The 27,175-nt window shown below is 44.9% G+C and overlaps 2 protein-coding genes across 4 annotated transcripts in view; both read right to left on the bottom strand.

The window, feature by feature from the left end:
* The window catches only part of ADSS1 (adenylosuccinate synthase 1), a 229,782-nt gene that overhangs the window by 99,615 nt on the left and 102,992 nt on the right, over positions 1 to 27,175 (bottom strand). The gene's annotated exons all lie outside the window — the stretch shown is intronic.
* The window catches only part of INF2 (inverted formin 2), an 81,515-nt gene that overhangs the window by 21,547 nt on the left and 32,793 nt on the right, over positions 1 to 27,175 (bottom strand). For all 3 annotated transcript variants that reach the window (XM_073349798.1, XM_073349799.1, XM_073349801.1), the window contains exons 2-12: positions 13,333 to 13,741; positions 11,729 to 11,844; positions 10,919 to 11,078; positions 9,420 to 9,453; positions 5,533 to 5,674; positions 5,255 to 5,396; positions 3,103 to 4,191; positions 1,621 to 1,766; positions 1,471 to 1,532; positions 247 to 349; positions 72 to 157 (exon numbers count right to left, since the gene is read on the bottom strand). In XM_073349798.1, coding sequence (XP_073205899.1) covers positions 72 to 157; positions 247 to 349; positions 1,471 to 1,532; positions 1,621 to 1,766; positions 3,103 to 4,191; positions 5,255 to 5,396; positions 5,533 to 5,674; positions 9,420 to 9,453; positions 10,919 to 11,078; positions 11,729 to 11,844; positions 13,333 to 13,729 — 2,477 coding nt within the window. In that variant the 5' untranslated portion in view covers positions 13,730 to 13,741. The remainder of the gene's footprint in view (positions 1 to 71; positions 158 to 246; positions 350 to 1,470; positions 1,533 to 1,620; positions 1,767 to 3,102; positions 4,192 to 5,254; positions 5,397 to 5,532; positions 5,675 to 9,419; positions 9,454 to 10,918; positions 11,079 to 11,728; positions 11,845 to 13,332; positions 13,742 to 27,175) is intronic.

Here is a 27,175-nt window from a genome sequence, read left to right as displayed (position 1 = left end):
TGAAGCTTGTTGTTATGGAATACAATATGCAAGCAAAAGATCAGGCTGAAGTTGCTAATGATCTGCCTTACCTGGGAACCCTGAGCAGGAGAAGATAAAATTGATCTGCACTTGCTAACTTGGCTTCTTCTTCCTTGAAGGTTTTCAGGTTTTCTATCTAACAAGAAAACACAAGACTCAAGACCCCAGAACTGCATCATATCTGCAGTCTTCGTGGATTGAATGAAAAGAGTCTTTCCATCTAACCTCATGTTTTTCGGGTAACAGCTTCAGTAACTGCTTCAGAACCTCCACGTCAAACTTGGTCCTGTCCCCTTTTTGAATCATGTCAGCTACCTCTTTGTTTGAGCTGCAGAGAACAGGCATGTAATTAGAAGCAACAACAGAACAATAACATTGGACAGCTCCCTATGACCATATGCTATTGATTAGGTCCTACAGACCCTAGTGAATGGTGCATAATTAGGCCTTACTGACAGGCCTCCTTACTGTGTCATTCACAGGCCTCCACTGAATTAAACTATCTGCAACTGCCCTGAATGCTCAAACCTTACAGAATTCAGTTTGGTTTTATTTATTATCTTTACACTACTAGTTGGGAACACAAAAACCAAAGGTTACACATCAGGTACCTGTCCATATCTTTAGGCACCTAAAAATCTGGCCCTTTGTCTCTCTGTGCCTCAGTTTCCCTCTGTAAAATGGGGTATAAATAGCACTGCCCTTCCCTGCTGGGGTTTTGTGACAATAAATACATTAAATTTTTTAAAAAAATTTACAAGTCTATCTTCAGTAGATAGCTATAATAAACTGAAGATAAGAGGGACTGATAGTGTAGGAGTAAGTGGCCACTGTCTCAAATAAAATTACTATTTTCCCCTCTTGTGTTTACCTTCCATCATTTTTCACACCGTGGAACATAAGCGAGATGCTTTAAAATCAGTAACTGTGGACATGAATAGATATGTAATTACAGAAAATATAGAAAAATTATAAATAGATGAGATTGAACTAGCTGTCTTCCTTGTTTGTATTTAGGTATGTCATTTTATAGTCACTCCTTGGATGGTCAGTCACTTGCTCTATGTCTTAGAATCCAGGATGTGTTTGAACTGTGGGAAATATACTGCTCTGTATTGTCCTTTCATTTTAAATCTCAAATACAATCTTTATTGTATTGTCTCTCATTACAAAAATTTAGGGTGTCATCCTGCAAATAATTCCAACAGTGAATAGTCCCACTGAACTCTGCTGCTGTGAATAGAATTACTCGTTTGTAATTATTTGTATGACCAGGCCCTGGATGTCCTCAGAGGAAGAATGGCCAAGTGGCTCAGGGATTAACCGGGGTCTTGGGAGTCATATGGATTTTTCAGCCCCTCACAGAACTGTCTGCTACAAAGGCCATGCTAATTTTACTTGCCAAACTGTTGCTTTATTCAACAACTGTGAAACCAGTTCATAGCTTACCATCTAAATTGCTTCAAAAATATGTTCAGATTGAGACTCTTCTTGGAGTCTAAGAATGTGATCTGTTTAAGAAATAATACTTTATGTTAGATAAGCCATGTGCAGTGGCCTTTTACCATAATGTTCAAACATTGAGAAATAGCCCATTACCTCCTTTGGTTCCACCTTCCCTGGGGTAGCTGCTTTCTCCTTGGGCTTTGTTTGCGGAAAACAAAAAAGCTGCTCAATGCTCATGTAATCCGGCTCTATAGCTTCATCGCTGCCGCTGCTCACTGACGCCCACATGGAGCGACTTTCTGAAAGAGACGAGGCACTAAGAATGCTACAGAGGCATCTCAAAACTCAGCACATCAAGGTAATGCTCCTCACTACCACTGTTTCCAACCCTCCAGGATTGTCCTGGAGTCTCCAGGAATTAAAGATTAATCGTTAATTAAAGATTAGGTCATGTGATGAAACCCCCAGGAATACGTCCAACCAAAACTGGCAACCCTACTTACTAAAAGGGAAACACTGAGAAAGATGAATGCAATAAATAAGAAAAGAGACAGATTAGCCCTGGACCTGTGCTAATTAAGAGTGGCTTCTCCCACAGACAGGATCCCAAAGGTTTGAAGGTGAATTAAACCCGGAAATCTACAGCCGTCCGCGATTTAGCCAAGCTGAAGGCAGCAGCCGAGCTAAATGGGATTTACTAACTTCTGTTTGCTCTAGATGATAGGCTATGTATTGCAAAATCACAGGTGTCCACATGGGACACTGAGCTCGGGTTAGGTTATCATCTCTACAGAGATGCAAACAGCCCTACTACGTAAGGGCTCCCGAAGGTCAGTAACACCGCCAGACTCATTAGGAACCCTCTAAATGACTCCTTGGCTCCCCAGTATGTGAAGCTATCCACAGTGTTAGTTATACTAGAGAGAATTCTGCTACATGCTGGAAGGGGAACCTTCATTTGTTTGGGGGCTAAATTGTGACTTTACACCAAAGCACTGCGATGAGGGCAAGATGCTTTTAGGAGCTACCAGGCATGGAGGGGCAGCACAGCCGTGTTCCTTAAAGGATACAGATGGTGTTCTCCTTTGTAGCTGGCTGGGTTAGAGTGATTCGGGGGGCTTTGGGGTGGGGGGGGGAGGCATGGCTCCGTGGCTAGCACCCAGCCCATCTCCTCGCATGCATGCACAGGCACCGGCCACAGTCTGGCCATTTTGCTTCTCTAGTCTCATTTTCTGGCTATTGTCACAATGAATTACTAAACGTGCAGTGATAGACACTGTGGGGTAACTAGTTCTGAAGACTGGACCATCGGTGCGGGAACTAGGGGTCCTGCAGCACCTCCTGGCTTGAAGTGGCTTCCATCATATACAGGGTTTACAGTTTGGTTCAATGGCTCTCAGCACCCCTGGACTGGAGCCAAAACCCAATGAAGCCGACGGGAAGACTCAGTGCTAGGGCACCTCAGGCTGTTTTGGGGAAGGGAGATATAAGGAAAACACTATTCACCCACCCCCAACCCAACAAAATCCAGTGGAAATGGATAGCGTAGGACACACTGGGGCAGCTATGCGTGTGTGCGTCTCGCTACAGCAGCTACAAAAACAATGACTAAGTGCAGCCATTAGACACACCTACCTCGCACCACATTGGAGGGCAGCTTCTGCCAGTTGAGTTTCTTCATTCTCAGGGTCGGAGTCTTCACCTTCTTGGGGAAAGGCCTGGCGTAGCCCAAAGCATAGTCAACGTGGGCAACCACTACTTCCTCCACGTTGCCTCCTGGTGGGGGAGGAGGTGGCATGCCTCCCAGGCCGGACAGTGGGGGAGGAGGCGGAGGCATGCCTCCCAGGCCGGACAGTGGGGGAGGAGGCGGAGGCATGCCTCCCAGGCCGGGCAGTGGGGGAGGAGGCGGAGGCATGCCTCCCAGGCCGGGCAGTGGGGGAGGAGGCGGAGGCATGCCTCCCAGGCCGGGCAGTGGGGGAGGAGGCGGAGGCATGCCTCCCAGGCCGGGCAGTGGGGGAGGAGGCGGAGGCATGCCTCCCAGGCCGGGCAGTGGGGGAGGAGGCGGAGGCATGCCTCCCAGGCCGGGCAGTGGGGGAGGAGGCGGAGGCATGCCTCCCAGGCCGGGCAGTGGGGGAGGAGGCGGAGGCATGCCTCCCAGGCCGGGCAGTGGGGGAGGAGGCGGAGGCATGCCTCCCAGGCCGGGCAGTGGGGGAGGAGGCGGAGGCATGCCTCCCAGGCCGGGCAGTGGGGGAGGAGGCGGAGGCATGCCTCCCAGGCCGGGCAGTGGGGGAGGAGGCGGAGGCATGCCTCCCAGGCCGGGCAGTGGGGGAGGAGGCGGAGGCATGCCTCCCAGGCTGGGCAGTGGGGGAGGGGGAGGAGGGGCTGGCACAGGTGCCGTGCCGGGCAGTGGTGGGGGGGGAGGAGGAAGAGCAGAACTAGGCGGGAATATGCACTGCCCTGGTGAAGTGGAGCAGGCTGGTAGCTGGGAGGGTGAGACGTTCTCTGTGGCTCCTGGTGGCCCCGGTGGAGGTGCTGCTGTCACCGGAGGGAAGGCTGTCGTAGCAGAGCTCTGAGCTGCACTCAGGGATTCCCCTAAATCTGTGTCAGTCTGAGTGCTTTCGCTCACTCTCTCAGCTGATAGCTTTCGCTCTAAGTTTTGTTGGTTTGGGCACTTCTTTATGGATAACAGTCTCTCCAGGACTTCTTCAATGCTGTTCCCTTGGACTGTAACAATCAGGTGAGGGGAAAACAAATGTAAACTAAACATTATTAAAGACTATCCAGATCTCTTTTTGAGCAACTGATCAGCAGCGACATGAGCATCCCACAGGTTTCGTCGGTTATGTTACAGAAACCTCTGGAACTGATCTCTGCCGCAGCGAGCTTTTCCCACTGAGCTCGCCACAGGAGCTGGGTCTCACATGTTAACAACACCTTTGTGTATGTAAATGGTGCTGCCCTGCCCAGCAATGAAGGCCAGATCCAATACCAACTGTAATCAATAGAAAGGTTTCAGAGTAGCAGCCGTGTTAGTCTGTATTCGCAAAAAGAAAAGGAGTACTTGTGGCACCTTAGAGACTAACCAATTTATTTGAGCATAAGCTTTCATGAGCTACAGCTCACTTCATTGGATGTAGCTCACGAAAGCTTATGCTCAAATAAATTTGTTAGTTTCTAAGGTGCCACAAGTCCTCCTTCTCTTTAATCAATAGAAAGGCTCCCATTGACTTCAACAGGTTTTGGATCAGAATAAACCCTGGGATTCGTTTGTAGAGACAAGGACTTACTCTACTCTGCAATGTTTTGCCAGTGGAGCTACGTCAGCTGGGAGAGTGAAAAAAATCATTCCCTCTTGCTGACATAGCTATGCTGGCCAAAAAACCTGGGTAGATGCAACTGTGCCAGCAGAAGAACGCTTGTGTTAGCTAAGGTAATGTCACCTAAGCTCAGGTAATGGTGGCTAAGGTAATGGCTCTCAGGGAGGTGCTGTGCCTGCGGTGGCAGACCTCCTTCTGTTGACTTATGACTTATTTCCAGTAGGGGGCTCTGCTGTTGTAGCTAAAGGCTCTCTAGTGTAGACAAGGCCAAGGAGTGAAATCCTGATTCCAGTGACTTCAATAGGGCCAGCATTTCACCCAAGGATTTCAGCACAGACTACCTATTTGTTTTCCTTGGGTTCTGTTTAATTCTGAGTGGATTCAATAATGGAAGTAATTTATGTACATTTGATTTGGGGAAGTTGGGGGTGGGGGACATGCAAAGCCTGAAATAGCAGACAAGTTCTTACTGTCATTTGCAAGCAAGATGGCTCTGTTCACTAAGATTTCCAAAGATTCCCACAACAACAGGTTGGACTGATGAGAAGGTTCCAAATGCAAAAGGGTCTGGAGAATGGACAGCAGTTGGATGGCAACTGGAGAGCTGCTCACCTGAAATACAAGACAGTTTCCTATTAATTGCATCCTTTCCCTTTCAAACATCACTGCAGCACCCACTTCTGGTCTCCAGGGTTGGCTGCTGTCATTCCCAGTGCAGAATGGTATCCCCAAAGTAGGTCCTACTCACTTTATTGAAAAGACAGGAAAAGACCTCTTGGTGATTGTTCATGTCAATCCCATCGCATATCTTTAACAATTCCTCATCGTCTTCGGCCTTGGACTCCTCAAATGTCTCACATTGGATAAACAGGTCCTCGTCCTCAATATCTCTACAATATCACAGCACCCATTTTAATTGGAAAGCGTATAGCACCAATTCCAGTTGAAACTTCTGTGTTGGTGTCGCTTGTACTTCATCACCCACTAACCTAATATTCACTGCTGAAATGACCCTTCCCTTATTATTTATAAAGGAGCCAATCCCACCATTCTCTCCCCTGCTGCGGAGTACCTTTCTCTGCAAGTAACTCCCTGAAATCAACGGGACAGCTTCCAGAGAAGGTGTTACTCAAGGTAAAGAAGTGTGGCCAAACCTGACCCCGGATGTGTTTTGCAAGCAGGGAAAAGAAAAATCTGCTGGGAGTTTTGACAGGATCATGGCATTTCCCATTTTTAATTCTTCCCTCTTCACTTGACACTAGTTATTTATTCAGACAAAGGAGGATCATTCAAATGATTTATTTGCTGTTTCAACTCCCTGATCAAAAACGTTTTTGTTTTTTTTTTAAATTGGAAATCACAATCTGCAGGACTCACAGAATAGGCATCCAACCCTGGTTAGCTGATGGCAATGGAAACATCACTTATCTCTTAATTTTTAAAGGACTGGAGCTTACATCCCAACCGTGTGAATAACTGACATTTATTATGCACATATCTTAAAACTTGGCATGGTTTCCTCATGGACTGTCCTTCCAAATGAACAATTTGTTCAGACAGGCACGTCCAGCCATGTGTCTTAGCTGGATGTTTCTGGGACAAGAATCAGCAATCAAACGGTAAAATGTCCTCAAACTGTACAATGACCAGAAGCTATTGATACTGTAAGCTGAGCTGAGATACAGACTCAACAAGACAACAGCACATCGATCCACAGTGATCTGTTTGGATTAAGTCTGCAAACTCTTTGCAAAAACAATCTTGGAAACTGCCCCTGTTAAAGCGGTGGTCAGTGTGGATGAGGCAAAACTTGTTTTGTTGAACGCGTCCCCTGACCCAAAATAAAAACCAAAAACGCCAGGTAAGCGACACTTTAAGCCATGTCAGCCTAAAACTTCTCAAGTTTCATTTTAAAACAGCTGCACCCTTTCTACACTTCCCAGACAAACCATGTTTAAATGGTTACTGTAGATTGAAGATGTTTGAAACAGCATTTAATACCATATGATTCCTCCTCCCCCCTCCCCCCGGATTATATGATTATTGACTACAAATTCCTGTACACTCCAGTCAGGGTGACCGAATCCACAGAAACAACTGTTTTTGACCATGGTAATAGCTGTTGGATGAGCCTTCCAGTCTAGAGAATTGCAGATATCTATACGAAGAGTCTAAATTAGTGGTTCTCAAACTTTTTGTATTGGTGACCCCTTTCACACAGCAAGCCTCTGAGTGCGACCCCCCCCTTATAAATTAAAAATGGAAATTTTAATTTTAATTTAATTTAACGTGGGCATGGGGCTGTCAGCCTGAACCCCGCCAGGTGCAGGCTGACAGTTCATGACCCTCAGGTAATAATCTTATGACCTCCTGAGGGGTTGCGACCCCCAGTTTGAGAACCCCTGGTCTAAACCCTTGGATATATGGATTTTACATTATTATTATTAGTCGTAGCAGTAGCATTAGCATTCATATTCAATGTTGCTAGATGTATTACAGACCTACTGGGGAAAAAAACCACGTTTCTCACCTTACTCACACCTGGGAATTTTCACTTCCCAGCTAGTTGGTAATTCTGTGTCTGGTGGTGATTTTTACCTTATCTTTCAACAACGCTAAAATGAAATTGTCGCTTAAAAATGGATTCCAAAAGCCTCCAAAAACGAAAAAAATATGGTAAAATGAAGATTTAATTTACTACCACTGTTGGCTTTCTGTGTCACCGAGACTGATTTTAGTGTTCCTGTGCCATGGAAACCTGAAAGAGTTTGAATCTGGCACCTCCACTGTAGTATTTATGGAAATCTTAGACATAGTCTGCAGACCCCAGGGGTCCCCAGACCACAGGTTGAAAACCACTGTTTTAAAGCATAACTGTGTTGATAAATTAGAAACAAGCCATAAAAGGGAGTTGGAGTGTGTGTGTGGGAGGGGGAAATCTTTTAAAGGAAATCAGATTTTGGACCTGATCTTTTAATCCATCCTTTTGATTAACTATGTGGCAACACAAATATATATCAAGGGCTGCCTACAGCAAGAATCCAGTTGTCACATGGAAAACATTGATGCATCTGCCTCCCGTCGCTTCGGGCTTACCCTCAGGGCTGTCCCTAGCTGTTCTGGGGCCCTACGCAGCGCCCCTGCAGGGGAGTGGGGGGGGCAGGCCTCCGCGGGGGGGGGGCTGGCTTGGGGGGCAGAGAGGAATCATCCCCCGGCAATCACCGGCGGTGCGGCGGGGGCTGGGTTGCTGCACTTCCCACCGCCAGTGACTGCAGGCCCGACCCTGCTGCAGAGCTATGGGGAGTGGGGGCGGGGCTGGGGGCGAAGCGGGGCCCTGGGGCAGAGCCGGAGCAGGGGCTGGAGCAGCATGCAGCTGTGCAAGGCACCAGGAAATTTGGTGCCCCAAATTTCCTGGTGCCCTACGCAGCTGTGTACTTTGCGTATGGGTAAGGACTGCCCTGCTTACTCTGAAAGGTGCTGATCACTTTAGCTCCAGTCTAATAACACACATCAGGCCTTATCCAAAGCTCGTTGAAGTCAATGGAAAGATTCACTTTGACATCAATGTGCTATGTGGATCAGGCCCTTAAACACATTCTTGAAGATACGCATGGAGTAGTTCACTTGACTTCAACAGGACTACAATCACATGCTGAAAGCTAGGTATGTGCACAAATACTTGCGGGATCAGGGCCCTACAACATGGAGATGAGCTCAAGCATCAGAATTTGGATCTGGATTTAGATTTCAAAGACTCCAAAATTTGGGGTGCTTGGATCCTAGGTTTTGGTTTAGAAAAAGGAGCTATTTACAAAATTTAGATCTCGATTCAGATTCGGAACACTGCGAAGGGAGGGGTGGGGAGGGGGTGTGGTTCTTGGGTTTTGGTTCTGGCCCATGGTTAACATAAAGGGAGAAAAAAATGAGATACCACAGGAAAAAGTGCAGTGAAATACAGGTTTCAGAGTAGCAGCCGTGTTAGTCTGTATTCGTAAAAAGAAAAGGAGGACTTGTGGCACCTTAGAGACTAAGAAATTTATTTGCGCATAAGCTTTCGTGAGCTACAGCTCACTTCATCGGATGCATTCAGTGGAAAATACAAGTGGGGAGATTTATATACACAGAGAACATGAAACAATGTGTGTTACCATACACACTGTAAGGAGAGTGATCACTTAAGATAGGAGAATACCAGCAGGAGAAGGGGGGACGGGGACGGAATAAAACCTTTTGTAGTGATAATCAAGGTGGGCCATTTCCAGCAGTTGACAAGAACGTCTGAGGAACAGTGGGGGGTGGGAAATAAACATGGGGAAATAGTTTTACTTTGTGTAATGACCCATCCACTCCCAGTCTCTATTCAAGTCTAAGTTAATTGTATCCAGTTTGCCAATTAATTCCAATTCAGCAGTCTCTCGTTGGAGTCTGTTTTTTATATTTTTAACCAGGAGAGAACTCAGAAAGGAAGCAGTACAAAAATATAGATAAGCCAAACATGTTTTTAAAAAAGGAAATAAAATAAAAATATAAATTTTTATAAAGTGAAAGAATTGCTAAAATAAGCACTAAATATTTTTACAATTGTATCAAAATGAATCACATTATAAAATAAAGTTTAAAAGAAGAAAACCTTACCTTAGCTTGGTTAAAATATCCAACAACTGAAGACCTGACAGAGGAAAATAAAAAGTGTTGTCATTCTAATCTACTAGATGTTAAGCACTTCTGTAAGGAGTTTGTATATGCATTACATCTAACATTTCCCAGGTGCAAAGGATTAAATTGCTATTTAAAGTTACATTTTTTTATTATTACCAAGATGACTTAATTCTCCTCTTGAAACCTCGAATCATTGCATATTGCAAGGCTGTACAAAAAATTAAAAAAAAAAAAATTAAGACCCCTGTTCTGCAAAGACTTATGCACATGCTTAGTACTACTTACTACTGCAAGCAGTTCCATTGCCTTCAACAGAACTACTCAGAATGAGTAAAGTTAAGCATATGCATAAATGTTTGCAAGATTGGGACATAGAAAGGAGAATGTTCATTAAAAAGAGCTTGGATCCCAATCTTGCAAATATTTGTGCAGGTACGTAATACCCTGGAGCTAAATATCTGCAGGATCAGGACTTTAGTTTACAATGTTATGAAAAACATAGGTGTATTATCCTCAACTGCACATGAAATTTCTTAAAACGGAATATTTGAACATCGGTCTCATTGTACCCAACATTCCTTATGTTCAAGGAATTAGAGACTACTATTTTCTTAAATCACGTGCTACACTGGATGGGCTAAAACTGAGTCCTGGTGAAAGAAAGCACAACTCCCATTAACTGTGAGAGGAGTTGCATCAGATCTCAGTTTGGCCCTGGATTACTGAGGCCATGTCTACACTACAAAATTATGTTGACCTAATTTACATCAGCATACAGCCACCACAGTTATTAAATCGCTTGGGTGTGTGCACACTTGGCTCTTTGTGTTGGTGGTGCGTATCCTCACCAGGAGTGCTTGTATCAACTATATGGTCAATAAGGGGCATTGTGGGAAAGCTCTTGAAAGCCACAGTCAATGTAAGCAACGCAGTATCTACACTGACACTGCATCAACCTAATCATATCAACCGTGACTCTATGCCGCTTGGGTACTGTTACTAAATCGGCGCAAGCCAAATTTAAGTGGAGACACTTCCAGAACTAGATCAATGTAAGGCAGTTTACGTTGACATAACTGTGTAGTGTAGATCAGGCCTGAATAAAGACTGGGTTGCTACAGACATGAGTTGATTAAACTAGCTCATGGAATAGAGGATACAGTGTATCTATAGGATAGATTAAGCTGGAATTCTGTTAGCATACAAGGAGAAAAGATCAAGTTTATGTGAAAAAGAAGAACAAAGCTTGAAATAATGGGATTAAAGAAAGTTTATCAAATATAAAACAAGAGTCAAAGGCTACTGCTCTGGCTATAAGTTAGGCTCATTATTGGTGTCTCAGGTATGACACATTGCAATTTGCACTTTTTTTTCATTTCACTATCTTACTGTTATTTTGAAAACCTACCACAGAAGTGGCTTGAGTTCAAGAGTTTAATTCCTTTGATAAGGTTAGATCCAACCAACTTTCTTACCTATAAACTCATTTCTGAGCTGCGTCCTGATTCTTAGTTCTTCAGTCCCCAGGATCACGGCATTAATAACACTTAGCAGTGTTATCATGTAAGGCACGTTATCCGTAGCGAAGAGCTCATTCATTATGACACTGAATCGGTACTGCTGGTTCTTCACCGTCTGTTAACACACAGGTGATATTGCAGATGTTCCAGTTCAGAAACTTTTTTTTCCCTTTTAAAAACAGACTCTAAAACAAAGTCAGTATCTTAACTCCTCATCAGCATATCTCACTAAACATGAGAAAGAAAAATGTGTGCTAGAGACAGCTCCTTCAATCACTGAGCAGACATCTAGTCAGCAGGGAAAGTAAATGGAAACTGATCACTTGCATTGGAAAGGTTCCCTCTTTGACCTGAGACTTCTTCCTGCTCCCTGGTACAGCCATCCAGGGCTGTGAAACCCACAGGCATGGTACCTTTGATTTTTGGGAGTTTCCCACTGATGCTGGTAGGGCTGCCACAAAGATCCTTACGGCTGCCAGCCAGCTGCCTCCAGCTGAGTCATTGTGCAGCCACTCAGACTTCTGCTGACAAGCAAGGCACCTATTTTTTTTTTTTACTTGCTACAAAGCTCTGTCTTTAAGTCCCTGACTCTCTGCCAGAATGATGCAACTTGATCCTTATGTCTGCGCTGTGCCCCCAGGTGGAGGGATGCACCCATGTGCATCCAGCTGCAGGATCAGAGCCAAAATAATAGAGCACACTGGTCTACCTATCACGCAGGGAACTAGATAATAACACTATATAGTACTCTGACTATGCGCTTGCCTTATAATGGTCCAGAGCATCCAAAGCCAGGGCATGCCCATCCAGGGAGTAAATGCAGAGTGCAGCGAGCAGGTCAAACACCTGTTTTTTGACCATGACATTAGATGTGTCCAGTGCTGCCAAAAAGAGAAAATGTTTATTAGTGTATACTTCTCTGAAACTCCATCAACATCCATAATCTGTGACGTACATAAGCAATGTACTTGTGGCTTGCATCTGTGCACGTGTTACAGGAAGTATTTGCAATGAGATTCAAATACCTGGACACTTAAGAATTACACATTTTGTTGCAAATTCGTAAAAACGGTTCAGTTTCTTGAAAAGCAGGAGAAACTTCGCAGGTTTTTGTTTGAACAGTCTTATTCTTTGAGTTTAAATGGGTGCACTATGAATTGCTCTCATCAGCCATCCTATATTTCTGCTTCCCCTTTCCCTGTGTGTTCCACAGAGCATAGGCCAGGATATACCTTATTGATCTTTTACATTGAAGCAAAGAGATTGCATTACTGAATAACCCTACAAATGCTCCTACTTCCACAGTGAAAAATGCCCATTCCTATATTTTATTGCTGTTAGGAAAGACAAGTCTTTTCTTTTTTGGGAGGAGAAAAAGGAAGATCACTTTAAAATAGAAAAGCTTATCAAACAGTGGAGGGTTTAAATAGCTATAAATAATGGGTTTGTAGATATGGCAATTCTTCTTAGCATATGCGCAACATCTGACTAGGATTCATCACCGAATTTGGTCCACTGGTTGGATCATTAGCTTCCCCGGCCCAGGCCAGGTCCTGACAGGGAGCACGACATGAACGCTGATCCATGTGGCATTGAGTAACTTTAGAGACCTCAGCTAAGATCAGGGCCTCATTCTGGTTAGCACTATACAAATAGTAAGAGATGTCTTGAAGAACTTAAATCTAAACAACCAAGACACACAAAGGATGGAAGAAAGAAGGCAGCATTAGCCTCATTTTACAGATGGAAACTAAGGCCTAGAGAAATTAAATGACTTGCTCAAGGTCGCACAGGAAATCTGTGGCAGCACCAGGTATAGAACTGGGATGTCCTGAGTCTTAACCACAGAGATGCCCTTCTTCTCTGTCAATTGTAGCTGTTGATGTCCATTTGGTTAACTGTCCACACTCTATTTTTTGACTTGACAAACAATAAGTGACAGATATCTGTTTGCAAGGTGAAGTCAGAGAGGTAAGGAACCAGTAGTTCCTATGTTATCCTAAGACAGAGAACGTTTTACACTTTGATGGCAAAACATAAAAGACTTCTGTGTGGAAACGGTTCCAATATTTCTTCTCTGCTATATGCCAAAAATTCGGGGAAGTGGCATTTAAAAGCAGTAGGTTTTTTTAGAGTAAAAAATCCCTCTTTTATTAAATGAGTAGGCATAAGTATAGCCTCTAATGTCCTTGTGAGAAAGCTGCTAAAGCCCTATATTTAAAAGAAAACAGCATGATAAAAATGTAAAAAACTCTTTAATATCTATCTGTGAAATAATATGTTCAGAACGGAGCTGGTGACTAAGCAACAAGAAGCCTTATTGCGAAGCTGACTTGTGTGTGTTTAAAAGGAACAATAAGCGTTCTTACCTTGAGAGAGTTTCCTGACATAGCCTTCATTGCTGACAATGTATTCGATCCCCTTGTGGGAGTTCATGAGAGCTCGCACACAGTTAATGCAGGTGAGCTGAAGCAGGGCATCAGAAATCCTGGATACTCCTCTTCCAGACAGCCTGTCCAGGGCCTCTAAGAGCAGATCTAGGCCACTCAGCTCAAGGAACTGGACCATCCAGGTGTCATCACTGCTCTCCAATCGCTTCTTGAGACCAGAGTAGTTCACTACTGAGGGCATTTGTAGGAGGCGAATGCATAGCTCTGGCTCTGCATTTTCCAGGTTGGCCTCTGACTGGTCAGTCTCTTGGGGCCCAAGTTTCTCCTTTACGGCAGCCCATTTCTTCTGGGCACCTTCCTTCTTGACAGACATCATGAATAATCTCTCCTTTAAAGGGAACGAAAAGGCAAAGTGAGAAATATTTGGATTTGGCAACTTCTCCTCAAATGAAGGGGCATTTCCCATAGTGATCAGAGACTTAAATCACAGATAGTAAAGGTCTGTCTCACCCAGCAGGTACTCTGATCAACTGGAAGAGTAGCCCTCCAGCTATTGAAAGAAGATACCATTGCATTTAATCCACTCACATCACAACCAATCACTGCAATCTGTCCAGACTGGTTTAACCATAACAGGAATCCATAGTTTTAAAAGTAATTAATTTACCTCACTCAATAACCACTTGCTAGTTTTCACACAATGGAAAGGATGGTGGTGTAAGTGTTGTATTATCAGGTGTGGGCTTGGTATTTTCCTTTAGCTCTGTGTACTTGAAGAAGATGAAATCAGGCCATCTCCTAGGTTTTGTTGAACAGAACTGGTTGAAGAATGTTTGGGTCCTCCTACCCCTCCACCCAGAAAATGTTTCATTTAAATTTTCCACAGAAATTTTCTTTTCTCTTTGGCAAAAATTCAAATACTGAAAGATTTTGGCAGAAAAGCAAAACACTGTGGGGGTTGGATGATTTTTGTTTTGACAAAAAATCAGAAATTTCCACAAAAAACAAACCCTTGTTTTTGCAACCCCCCAAAAAATCTTTGGTCAAACCCCGATTTTCCATCATTAAATAACTTGGATGGCAAAAATTTGACCAGCCCTCCTGTTGGATTTGTCTACACTGTTTAAAAAAAAGAAAAGAAAAATTCAAAAGCTAATAATAGTTTCTATTAATTTTTTCTTAATTCAATATACACAGAGGTTTAGTGTATGCATTTAAACATCCCCCTGTGGTGTTTCCAACCCCAGCATTGCAGCATGGTGCAAGAGAATGAGAAATGAAGCCAGGTAGGTACTGGAGAGGGGTGAAGCTATTGTACCTCATATGGAGCATCATGAGTTTTGGACATTAGGGGGTTCGTGTTCTCCTTAGAGGAGACAGTAGAAAGAGGAGCAGAGAGAGAGTGATGGAAACATTCTCATGAAAAACTAAATACACTGCCTCTAAAGGACACGTGCTGAAGAAGGAGTTCTCCTCCTGACAGAACTGGATTTCCAGTTGGGCACAATAGGCACATGCCTAGGGGCACCCGAGTTCTAACGGTGGCTAACAATTCAACGTTTGCCGCTCGCAGGTCCGGGCAGGGTGCGGGGCCGGTTGAGGGGGAGACGGCCCCACACAGCCCTGCTGGAGCGCTCCTGACAGCAGGGAAGGCAAAGCAGCAGGTGAACAGCTCAGCAGTCCAACGCAGGGGGCCCTGCTAGGTAAGTGGGTCTGAGGGAGCCCAGCCTGGGCAGGCCCCACCCCTGCTCCAGCATGGCTGATCGTGCCGCTCCTGAGAGGCCAGAAAAATCCCCACCAGCCCCGGCCGCACTGCCAGCTCAGCTCGGCGGAAACAGTCACCTCCCAGCGGGGCTGGTGAATGCGGCCGGGGGGTAGGGCACAAGAAAGGGGGTCTCTGGGGGGCGTTTGTGGGAGGGTGCTGGGCAGTGAGGGGGTGGGGGCGCTGGGCAGCGTGGGATTTGTGGGGGGTGCTGGGCAGTGAGGGAGTGGGAGAAGTGGGGTGCTGGGCAGTAGGGGGGTCTGTGTGGGGCACTGGACAGCTGTGGTGGTGGGGCTATGTGTGGGGGTGCTGGGCAGTAGGGGGAGTCTGTGGGGGTGCTGGGGAGTGGGGGAGGTCTCTGTGTGTTGGGGTCCTGGGCAGTGGGGAGGTCTGTGGGGAGCGCTGAACAGTGGGGGGTGTGGGAGGTCTGTGTATGTTGGGGCACTGGACAGTTGTGGTGGTGGGGCTGTGGGGGGGGGTGTTGGGCAGTCGGGAAGTCTGTGGAGAGTGCTGGCCCGTGGGCGATGGGGGAGGTCTGTGTGTGTTGGGGCGCTGGGCAGTAGGGGGGTCTGTGTGGGGCATTGGGCCGTTGTGGTGGTGGGGCTGTGTGGGGGGGTGCTGGGCAGTGGGGGGGGTCTGAGGGCAGTGGAGCACTGGGTGGGGGTGTGCAGGGTGCTGTGCAGTTGTGGTGGGGGATCTGTGAAGGGGTCTCTGGGCGGGAGGGCACGGAAGATGCCGTGCCTAGGGGCAAGTAAGGTGTAAATCGAGCCCTGCCTCCTGACACCTAGCACAGGCTTCCCTTCAGCTACAGCAACATTCTTTTGCCTTTTTTTTTTTTCAATTGAACCACTCTTGGGAAACACACAGGCTGAATCCTGAGACTCACAAACAGCTCCATTGTGCTTAAACTGCTAGCCACGGATTCTCCTGATGTAGGAAGAATATCTGCATGGTGCAAAGTGGATCTCTTGGGGATGTGCTAGGGCAAGGGAGTGTGGCTGGCTGGCTGGCTGTGCTGTGGCAGACCATGGTCTGATGGTCACTGTATTTTTGAGATAGTTTAGGGCAACTCCATGGCTGTTCTAATCTATGCTGAGGGCAAAACTGGCTCTCAGCTGCCCCAGGCCCAGGGAGTAGCAACCACTTCCTTTACGGCTTCCCTCCCACTGCGGCAGGCAGCAGACATTAGACATAGCAGAGGACTGAGCCCCATGGTTTCAATTACGGGTGTGTGTGTGTGTGAACATCAACTGAAGATTTTCAAAATCTTTAACCCTGAAAGGTTCATGCTTCCTTGCCAGAAAGAACAGTCAGCCTGATAAACCTGTCTTCATTGTTCAAGCTAAACCAAATATGCAATGTAAACAACTGACAAAGACCTATCCTCTGTCTGTCTGTTCATGCATTCATAAACAATGGAGAGTAAATTAGTTTTCTAAAAATTCTTTTAGTTGCGCAAATCTCTGGCTTTATTTCCAGACATGTATAATTAATAATATGTTTAAAAATATGCAATTATGGCATCTGAGAGTTTCCCTTTAACTGTTCTTTTACATCTCACCACAGCTGAACTGTTTTAAAATTTCTAAGTGTTCAGAACATGCTCTTGAACTCAGTTTGATCAGATCCTATTCCTAAGCACATCCTAACACAAATGTTTTCTTTTCTTTTGTTTCCTTTAGATTGATGTGGAGGTTAATTTGGTAACAGCTTCCTAATGTCTTCCTCTTCCATTCTAATAGGACATCACTTGCAAAATGTGCTATTTGCATATCATATGTGCAGGACTGGATTACCCAGTAGGCAGACTAAGCACGTGCTGAGGGCACCAGCAAAGCCGGGGGCACCAAAAAAAAGAGATTTTTTTTTTTAAAAAATTTGATATTTCAAAAAAAGCATCGAAGTAGTCATCATGGGAAAAATCTTTTCTCAGCTGAAAAGAATAAAAAACCCTCAGAGAACAACAATGTGTCAGGACAGACGTGATTCGCTTTCCCTATTGTGTATGGAAGCGGACATGCTTCGTCTAGTCAGCTTCGATGAACTTATCCAGAATTTTGCAATCAGAAAATCTAGAAAGAAGCTATTTTAATTTCAGCATACATGTAAGTTTTGTGTCATTTCGAAAAATAAAATTTTATTTTACGGTATAGTACACCTCTACCCCGATATAACGCTGTTCTCGGGAGCCAAAAAAATCTTACCGCTTTATAGGTGAAACCGCGTTATATCGAACTTGCTTGATCCACCGGAGCGCGCAGCCCCGCCCCCGTGGAGTGCTGCTTTACCGCATTATATCCGAATTCGTGTTATATTGGGTCGCGTTATATCGGGTTAGAGGTGTATTGTTTTTATTTTGAATTACATGGGGGGGGGCACCATAATCTTTTCAGTTCTTAGGGCCCCTAAAGGTCTTAATCCGGCCCTGCATATGTGAAAGTGTGATGGGTTGTGTGCAGAAGAACTGAGGTGTGAGGCTATTTTAACAGCAGTACATCTTATGAGGTACCTCATTTTAAGGCCCCTCTACCATGAGGGTCTAGTCTGCAACAGGCATTCTATTTGCAGCAAGGAGGCACAGGGATTGAAAGCAATGTCAAACTAGAGTCAAGTCACTCTTGACAGCCTGTCAAGCGGGTTTACGTCATTATGCTGCATTTTAACAGGACAGTTCAAATCAAAATAATAAGGGAATTATCCATCTAGGTTGCTACAAGCTCCAAAATTTGCCTTATAGAGTTTCTCTGGCATTGCTCCTGGAGGTCAGGAGCAATTGAACCAGCACAGGCCAGGGTTCAGTCCCTAAACTCAGCCGATCTCAGAGACTAGAGCCCTCCACACAGAGGCCCTGAGCCTCAATGCTCTGCTGGCTTCTGGTTCCTCACCTGGCCTCCTGGAGCACCTCCCCTCCCGCCAGCTCCCTTAAGAACACCGCTGTGCTGCCAGGGAATCTCTACAGCTCCCAGAATCCCACCTCTCTTGGGTGAGGAATTCCATACAGACAAAGGAAACCAAGGTAAATTAGTGGAGTCAGGCCCACAAAATAGGAGAAGGGTGGACTGATGTGAAGAGAGTTCTCCTGTTCTAATTTCTGATAGCTCCCTTCAGCCACAGAGCATCAACTCAATGCAACATCGAAAGATAGGCTTCCATACGGATGGGAGTGGAGAGAAAGACAGCACAAAGGTAGCACCACTGTCTATGCTGCTCCTGCTCCAGTCCTCCAGGAGCTCATCCCCTCCGCTGACAAAGGCAGGACAACAGTGGCCTAGTGGTTCTATAATAATGGATGAAACAGTCACATGGGTTACAGTAATTAGTGTTTTGGATCCTCACTCTCTAATGTTCTGCAGCACCGGCCACACGTAAACTGCAGGGCAGCTAGAAACAGCAGCCCCATGAGCAAATGGCTGAACTATAACAGTAACCGAGGACCGCCAATTCCTGTGATTTTTATCATGTCTTGCAATATTTGAGGTTTTTCTTAAAGTCCCAGCTCCTGAAGTCAAGTGATTATACAAGAATCTCAGTTTCCATTAAAATAACCCCACTGAAGCAGTAAGTTTCTAGCCCTTCTGGTTGTGGAGAAAAGTTTGAAAGCATGAACTGAGTGTATCAAAAGGTTCAGAAGACAAATGAAAAAAAACCCATATTTATAATTGTTCCAAAATAGTGTCGTGGTTTTAAAGCCAATCTCACGATTTTCTGGTGCCTGACTTGTGATTTTTCAATGTTTGGGACAATAGCAGTGATTACCCCTGTGTCCATTATGCTGTTGTACATACAGCCAGCTTTTCAGATTCAGAGGGAACTTTATTTACTCTCCCCTTTCTTTCCTTCCCCTCCTTCCCCCATCATTGTTTAGTTTAGGGTTAGGAGGCCTTTGGAAACCTATGCATATATGTGTCTATTCACCAGCCACAGGCATTTAAGGTGTGGAGCTGTTGCTTTAAAGTGTGTCTCCTTGCAGTACGGATGTGTCATCGGAATGGAATGTACTAGACTTGTAACTGCTTTAGCTTTTCAGAACTTTTGCATTTGGATTGACTGCTATTTTCAAAAAGAAAAAAGCTCTGATCATGCAGGTTTGCCAGCCACACTAAAGTCAATGGGTACTGATTTAAAACTGGGTGAGGGGTCAAAAGGGGTGGTGTCACTGTGGGGAGTTTTACAGAAAAAGTTCCTGATATCAAATGTTTATTGAAGCTACAGAGAAAATTTCAGCACCACTTAGTCTGCGTCCCCTTCACTCTCAATTCTGTTTGACTGAAAAAATTACAGTAACAATGGAAAATGTGAAGCAGCGAATGAGCCATTTAGGCATGTACTGGATAGCTAAAAAATACACAAACCAAAAATCCATTCCAAGTGCAGCCAGACTTTTATGATCTGTCATTAACAACTGAATTCTGCAGTAGTCCTAACTTGGGCAAAAGCCTCATTAAATTCACTGGGATGAAGCTTCTCTCCCACTGTACTAAGTACAAGAAGCTGGGCTTGGCACAAAGCAGTGATCTGTGGGGGAGGGGAAGAAAAAAAATCCTTCCCCACCCCAAAAGCTGTGGAGCTATATGCAGTCCCTGTTAGAGCCCTGAGGCAGAAGTAGCCCTCTTACCAGGGGAGTTGCTGCACAGTGGATTTATGGTCACTGCCTGTTCTCTTCCTGCAAAGGAACTCCCCAGGAAACAGGGCTCTGATGGAGGCAGGGATGCAGCAAACCCATTTCCCATGTGCCTCAAATCCTGCCGTATGCTCTGCATGAAAACCACACTCCTTCCAGGGTCCGATGCCAAGCCCATGAGAAGGCCAGATCTGGCTGGCTGACTTCAATGAGCTCTAGACCAGGTGCTCACTGCAGGCAGGGCCCTCTAGCTTTACAGGAGGAGGAGGCGGCTAAGGGAAGTAAATAAATAAAAGCACCTCTCCCTATTGCCAGATGATGTCAGTGTTTTATATCGAAGCAGATAAAAGCAAGACTGCCTCCTCTGCCTGCAGAGCAAAGTTAATGGGCAATTGTTTTCCTCAAGCACATTTCCTGCTGCAGTGTCTCTTTGGGTGGGGAAGGGCGTGAGGAATGGCTTTGGAGCTAAGGTGTGTGAAACCACTGGAAGAATTCAAACTGTTATGTGTGCAACTTTGTCTTGGCACCAGTAATTGCTACCCACACCTTAATGTTTGTCTACGTCTAGTTCTGCGCATAGCATTTCTCCTCGGAGGAAAGAATGGTCTAATGACCAAAGCAGAGGCTAGCAATAAGGAGTCCTGTTCCTTGCTCTGTGTGTCTGTGGCTGAGTCAGTGATCTTTCTGATTCTCAGTTTCTCTTCCTGTAAAATGACCATAATACGTTCCTAACTCATTGGGGTGTTTTGAGATTTAATTCCTAAGCATCTGTAAAGTGCTTTGAGATCCTCAGCTGAAAGTGAAAACTCGTATTGTATTCTCATTCCTATATTTCAATAAAAAGAAAAGGAGGACTTGTGGCACCTTAGAGACTAACCAATTTATCTGAGCATAAGCTTTCGTGAGCTACAGCTCACTTCATCGGATGCATACTGTGGAAAGTGTAGAAGATATTTTTATACGCACAAAGCATGAAAAAATACCTCCACCAACCCCACTCTCCTACTGGTAATAGCTTATCTAAAGTGATCACTCTCCTTACAATGTGTATGATAATCAAGGTGGGCCATTTCCAGCACAAATCCAGGGTCTGAGGGGGAGAGGGGGTTAGAAAAAACAAGGAGAAATAGGTTACCTTGCATAATGACTTAGCCACTCCCAGTCTCTATTCAAGCCTAAATTAATTGTATCCAATTTGCAAATAAATTCCAATTCAGCAGTCTCTCGCTGGAGTCTGGATTTGAAGTTTTTTTGTTCTAATATCGCAACTTTCAGGTCTGTAATCGCGTGACCAGAGAGATTGAAGTGTTCTCCGACTGGTTTATGAATGTTATAATTCTTGACATCTGATTTGTGTCCATTTATTCTTTTATGTAAAGACTGTCCAGTCTGACCAATGTACATGGCAGAGGGGCATTGCTGGTACATGATGGCATATATCACATTGGTGGATGTGCAGGTGAACGAGCCTCTGATAGTGTGGCTGATGTTATTAGGCCCTGTGATGGTGTCCCCTGAATAGATATGTGGGCACAGTTGGCAACGGGCTTTGTTGCAAGGATAGGTTCCTGGGTTAGTGGTTCTGTTGTGTGGTATGTGGTTGCTGATGAGTATTTGCTTCAGGTTGGGGGGCTGTCTGTAGGCATGTAGGTAGGAATAGCGGTCAGTAGGTTTCCGGTTTAGGGTGGTGTTTATGTGACCATCGTTTATTAGCACTGTAGTGTCCAGGAAGTGGATCTCTTGTGTGGACTGGACCAGGCTGAGGTTGATGGTGGGATGGAAATTGTAGAAATCATGGTGGAAATCCTCAAGGGCTTCTTTTCCATGGGTCCAGATGATGAAGATGTCATCAATATAGCGCAAGTAGAGTAGGGGCGTTAGGGGACGAGAGCTGAGGAAGCGTTGTTCTAAGTCAGCCATAAAAATGTCTCCAGCAGTCTCTCGCTGGAGTCTGGATTTGAAGTTTTTTTCTTGTAATATCGCAACTTTCATGTCTGTAATCGCGTGACCAGAGAGATTGAAGTGTTCTCCGACTGGTTTATGAATGTTATAATTCTTGACATCTGATTTGTGTCCATTTATTCTTTTACGTAGAGACTGTCCAGTTTGACCTATCCAACTATACTCTTAGCCCAGCAGAAGCAGCTGTCAGGAACCTATCCTTGAGAGTGAGGGATCATTTTTCAGGACAGGATGTAAATCTTTGATGATGCGCTGGAGAGGTTTTAGTTGGGGGCTGAAGGTGATGGCTAGTGGCGTTCTGTTATTTTCTTTGTTGGGCCTGTCCCATAGTAGGTGACTTCTGGGTACTCTTCTGGCTCTGTCCATCTGTTTTTTCACTTCAGCAGGTGGGTATTGTAGTTTTTAGAATGCTTGATAGAGATCTTGTAGGTGTTTGTCTCTGTCTGAGGGATTGGAGCAAATGCGGTTGTATCTTAGAGCTTGGCTGTAGACAATGGATTGTGTGGTGTGTCCTAGATGGAAGCTGGAGGCATGTAGGTAAGTATAGCGGTCAGTAGGTTTCTGGTATAGTGTGGTGTTTATGTGATCATCGCTTATTAGCACAGTAGTGTCCAGGAAATGGACCGCTTGTGTGGATTGGTCTAGGCTGAGGTTGATGGTGGGATGGAAATTGTTGAAATCATGGTGGAATTCCTCAAGGGCTTCTTTTCCATCGGTCCAGAGGATGAAGATGTCATCAATGTAGCGCAAGTAGAGCAGGGGTGTTAGGGGACGAGAGCTAAGGAAGCGTTGTTCTAAGTCAGCTACTACAGTGCCAGCATGTGCCATCATGTGCCAGCAATGCCCCTCTGCCATGTACATTGGCCAAACCAGACAGTCTCTACGCAAAAGAATAAATGGGCACAAATCTGACATCAGGAATCAGAACATTCAAAAACTGGTAGGAGAACACTTCAACCTCTCTGGCCACTTAGTAAAAGATTTAAGGGTAGCAATTTTGCAACAGAAAAGCTTCAAAAACAGACCGCAACGAGAAACTGCTGAGCTTGAATTAATATGCAAACTAGATACCATTAACTTGGATTTGAATAGAGACTGGGAGTGGCTGGGTTATTACACATATTGAATCTATTCCCTAAATTAAGTATCCTCACACCTTCTTGTCAACTGTCTAAATGAGCCATCTTGATTATCACTACAAAAGTTTTTTTCTCCTGCTGATAATAGCTCATCTTAACTAATTAGCCTCTCACAGTTTATATGGCAACTTCCAACTTACCTGTATGAATATATATATCTTCTTACTATATGTTCCATTCTGTGCATCCAATGAAGTGGGCTGTAGCCACAAAAGATTATGCTCTAATAAATTGGTTAGTCTCTAAGGTGCCAGAAGTACTCCTGTTCTTTTTGCGGATACAGACTCATACGGCTACTACTCTGAAACCTGTGATTAATCACACTGTTAAACAATAACAGAATACCATTTATTTAAATATTTTTGGATGTTTCCTACATTTTCAAATATATTGATTTCAATTACAACACAGAATACAAAGTGTACATTGCTCACTTTATATTTATTTTTGATTACAAGTATTTGCACTGTGAAAAAACATAAGAAATAGTATTTTTCTATTCACCTAATACAAGTACTGTAGTGCAATCTCTTTATAATGAAAGTTGAACTTACAAATGTAGAATTATATACAAAAAAACGTGCATTCAAAAATAAAAGTCCACTCAGTCATACTTCTTGTTCAGCCAATTGCTCAGACAAACAATTTTATTTACATTTGCAAGAGATAATGCTGCCCGCTTCTTGTTTACAATGTCACCTGAAAGTGAGAACAGGCATTCTCATGGCACTGTTGTAGCTGGTATCACAAGATATTTATGTGCCAGATGTGCTAAAGATTCATTTGTCCCTTCATGCTTCAACCACCATTCCAGGGGACATGCATCAATGCTGATGATGGGTTCTGCTCGATAACTATCCAAAGCAGTGCAGACCAATGCATGTTCATTTTCATTATCTGAGTCATATGCCACCAGCAGAAGGTTGATTTTCTTTTTTGGTGGTTTGGGTTCTGTAGTTTCCGCATTGGAGTGTTGCTCTTTTAAGACTTCTGAAAACAAGCTCCACACCTTGTCCCTCTCAGATTTTGGAAGGCACTTCAGATTCTTAAACCTTGGGTCGAGTGCTGTAGCTATCTTCATAACCTTCTTTGTGTTTTGTCAAATCTGCAGTGAAAGTGTTCTTAAAATGAACAACATGTGCTGGGTCATCATCTGAGACTGCTATAACATGAAAGACATGGCAGAATACGGGTAAAACAGATCAGGGGACATACAATTCTCCCCCAAGGAGTTCAGTCAGAAATTTAATTAACACATTATTTTTTAAACAAGCGTCATCAGCATGGAAGCATGTCCTCTGGAATGGTGGCCAAAGGGGCATACGAATGTTTAGCATATCTAGCACGTAAATACCTTGCAATGCCAGTTACAAAAGGGTCATGTAAAGGAATGCCTGTTCTCATTTTCAGTTAACATTGTAAACAAGAAGCAGGCAGCAGTATCTCCTGTAAATGTAAACAACCTTGTTTGTCTTAGGGATTGGCTGAACAAGAAATAGGACTGAGTGGGCTTGTAGACTGACATTTTACATTGTTTTGTTTTTGAGTGCAGTTATGTGACAAAAAAAAAATCTATATTTGTAAATTGCACGTTCACGACAAAGAGATTGCACTATAGTACTTGTATGAGGTGAATTGAAAAGTACTATTTCTTTTGTTTATCATTTTTACAGTGCAAATATTTGTAATAAAAAATAATATACACTTTGATTTCAATTACAATAGAGAATACAATATATATGAAAATGTAGAAAAACATCCAAAATATTTAATTAATTTCAATTGGTATTCTATTGTTTAACAGTGTGATTAAAACTGCGATTAATCACAATTAATTTTTTTAACTGTGATTAATTTCTTTGAGTTAATCGCGAGTTAACTGCAATGAATTGACAGCCCTAACCAAAATACATTGTTGTTATAAAATCAATTTAAAATCATCCATAAAAGTCTGAAGATAACAGAATTGTGCTGCCTTTTTGTTATATTTTCAAGTTAATATCTGAAGCTAAACCAGCTCCAAGCACAGACAGGAAATCCTGATTACAGCTTCCTGTTTATCAGCACTTTGCCTTCCTCACCACCTGCACTAAACAGATCTGCAGAGAAGACGTGCCCAGCACAACTCCAAACAGGTGCATCTGAAAAGAATAAAGGCTCGTGGTTGTGCATTAGGTTGAAAAGTCTGGATTGATTAAAATAAACTCTCATCTTTAACTGCAATTTATTACCAGGAGAATAAACTCTTTCCATAAGGAAGAAAGTGCCTATTATTGTGGAAACATCTTTAGTCATAAAAAGAAGGGAATAAATATCCAAAAATGTGCTATATAAATGGGAAGAAAACAAACAGAGAGGAAAAGATGGTATCATTATACCGATGATGTGATAAACGTGTTAATACAGATAGCATTGCTGAGATGTTATAAATAGACTGTCTTTCCATATTTGCTGTGAAGCACCAGTAGTTCTTTAAGTTCATTTAGCCTCATCTTTAAAGAGCTCCTCATTTTCCTTGTATCTCCTGACCACAAGGATAGATTAGCAGGTAAATGATCCCCGCACGAAGGAAGCACGAACACAGTAGCTGGTACCGCGGTGTCACCGACGGGCCGTGATGAAGCTTGCGCACGACATCCCCACTGCTGGGCACTTAGGCCATGCAAAGACCCTTGCCCAGATTTTGACATGGTTCTTCTGGCCCAGTGTTCACCAGGAGGTGAGAGACTATTGTAGCTCCTGCCTGGAGTGCCAGTTGGCCACTCTCCCGCAAGTACCCAGGGCCCCTCTAGTTCCCATGCCCATAGTGGAGATGCCATTCAAGCAAGTGGCCATGGGCCTGGTGGGCCCGCTCCCGAAAAATCCTTCAGGTCATCGTTGACTTGGTCATGTTGACTACGCCACCCGGTTCCCGGAGGCTGTGCCATTGCAGAGCACTACCGCCCGGACCATCATCGGTGAACTGGTGAAGACCTTTGCCCGAGTGGGCCTGCCCCGGGAAATCTTAATGGACCAAGGCACCAATTTCACCTCCCGGTTGTTGCAGCAGGCATGCGAGCTCCTAGGGGTGAAACAATTACGCACGTCCGTCTATCACCCGCAGATGGACGGGCTGGTGGAACAGTTCAATACAACCCTAAAGGAGATGTTGCGGAAGTTCCCCCCAAAGAAGCTACGCCGGTGGGACCAGCTGCTCCTTCCCTTGCTGATAGCCATCCAAGAGGAACCCTAGTTGTTGACGAAGTTCTCCCTGTTTGAGCTGCTATATGGACACTGTCCATGGGGCCTGTTGGACCTCATATGGGAAACATGGGAGCAGTCCCCTTCTCCAACCCAAGGCCTCCTGAAGTTTATCCTCCAGCTGCAGGAGTACCTCGCTCAGGCTGGAGCCCTAGCTCGTGAGAACTTGAAAGCCGCGCAGGAGATACAGGAACAAACTTATAACCAGGACGCGCAGGTGCGTGCCTTTGAACCAGGAGATCGGGTCCTGCTCCTCCTGCCATCGAGCGAGTCAAAGTTGCTGGCCCATTGGCAGGGACCCTATGAGGTGGCTCGGAAGGTTGGGCCCGTCACCTACGAGATCCACCAGCCCGATTAGCGCAAGAAGACCCAACGGTATCATGTGAATTTGTTGAAACCGTGGCGAGAGCGGGAGGGTCTGCTGATTAACCCTTGCCCGCTAGAGCCAGAGTTGGGTCCCCACGTGTCCCTGACTGAGGATCCTGCCAGCCCCCAGCTCGGCGATACCCTCACGAAGGAACAGCGCAAGCAGGCTCAATGTCTCCTACAGGCGTTCCAGAGAACCTTTTTGGCCCTACCCGGTTATACGACCCTGGTCCATCACTCCATCCAGACTGAGCCAGGGAAGGTAATCCGGGAGACGACCAGCCCGCTGCCATACCGAATGCGACAGGAGGTGGAGGAAGAGGTAGAGGCCATGCTAGCCTTAGGAGTCATTGAGCCGTCACAGAGCGAGTGGCGTAGTCCAGTGGTCTTGGTGCCCAAACCCGATGGCACCCGGTTGTATAGACTTCCGGCAGGTGAAGCCATCTCATGGCTCGATGCCTACCCTATGCCTCATGTAGATGAACTGCTTGGCTGCCTGGGGGAGGCCCAGTTCATTACCACCCTCAACCTCAGTAAAGGGTACTGGCAGATCCTGCTCGACTACACCTCTAAGGAGAAGACGGCATTCGCGACCCCCTCGGGACTCTACCAGTTTACCTGGATGCCTTTCGGCCTCCACGGGGCCCCGGCGACATTCCAGTGACTGATGGATCGCCTGTTGCGACCCCATCAAGCCTATGCGGTAGCCTATTTGGATGATGTCGTGATATA

The sequence above is a fragment of the Lepidochelys kempii genome, chromosome 6 (genome assembly GCF_965140265.1).
Source record: "Lepidochelys kempii isolate rLepKem1 chromosome 6, rLepKem1.hap2, whole genome shotgun sequence".
NCBI classification, from domain to species: Eukaryota; Metazoa; Chordata; order Testudines; family Cheloniidae; genus Lepidochelys; species Lepidochelys kempii.
This window is presented reverse-complemented; position numbering and strand designations above follow the sequence as displayed.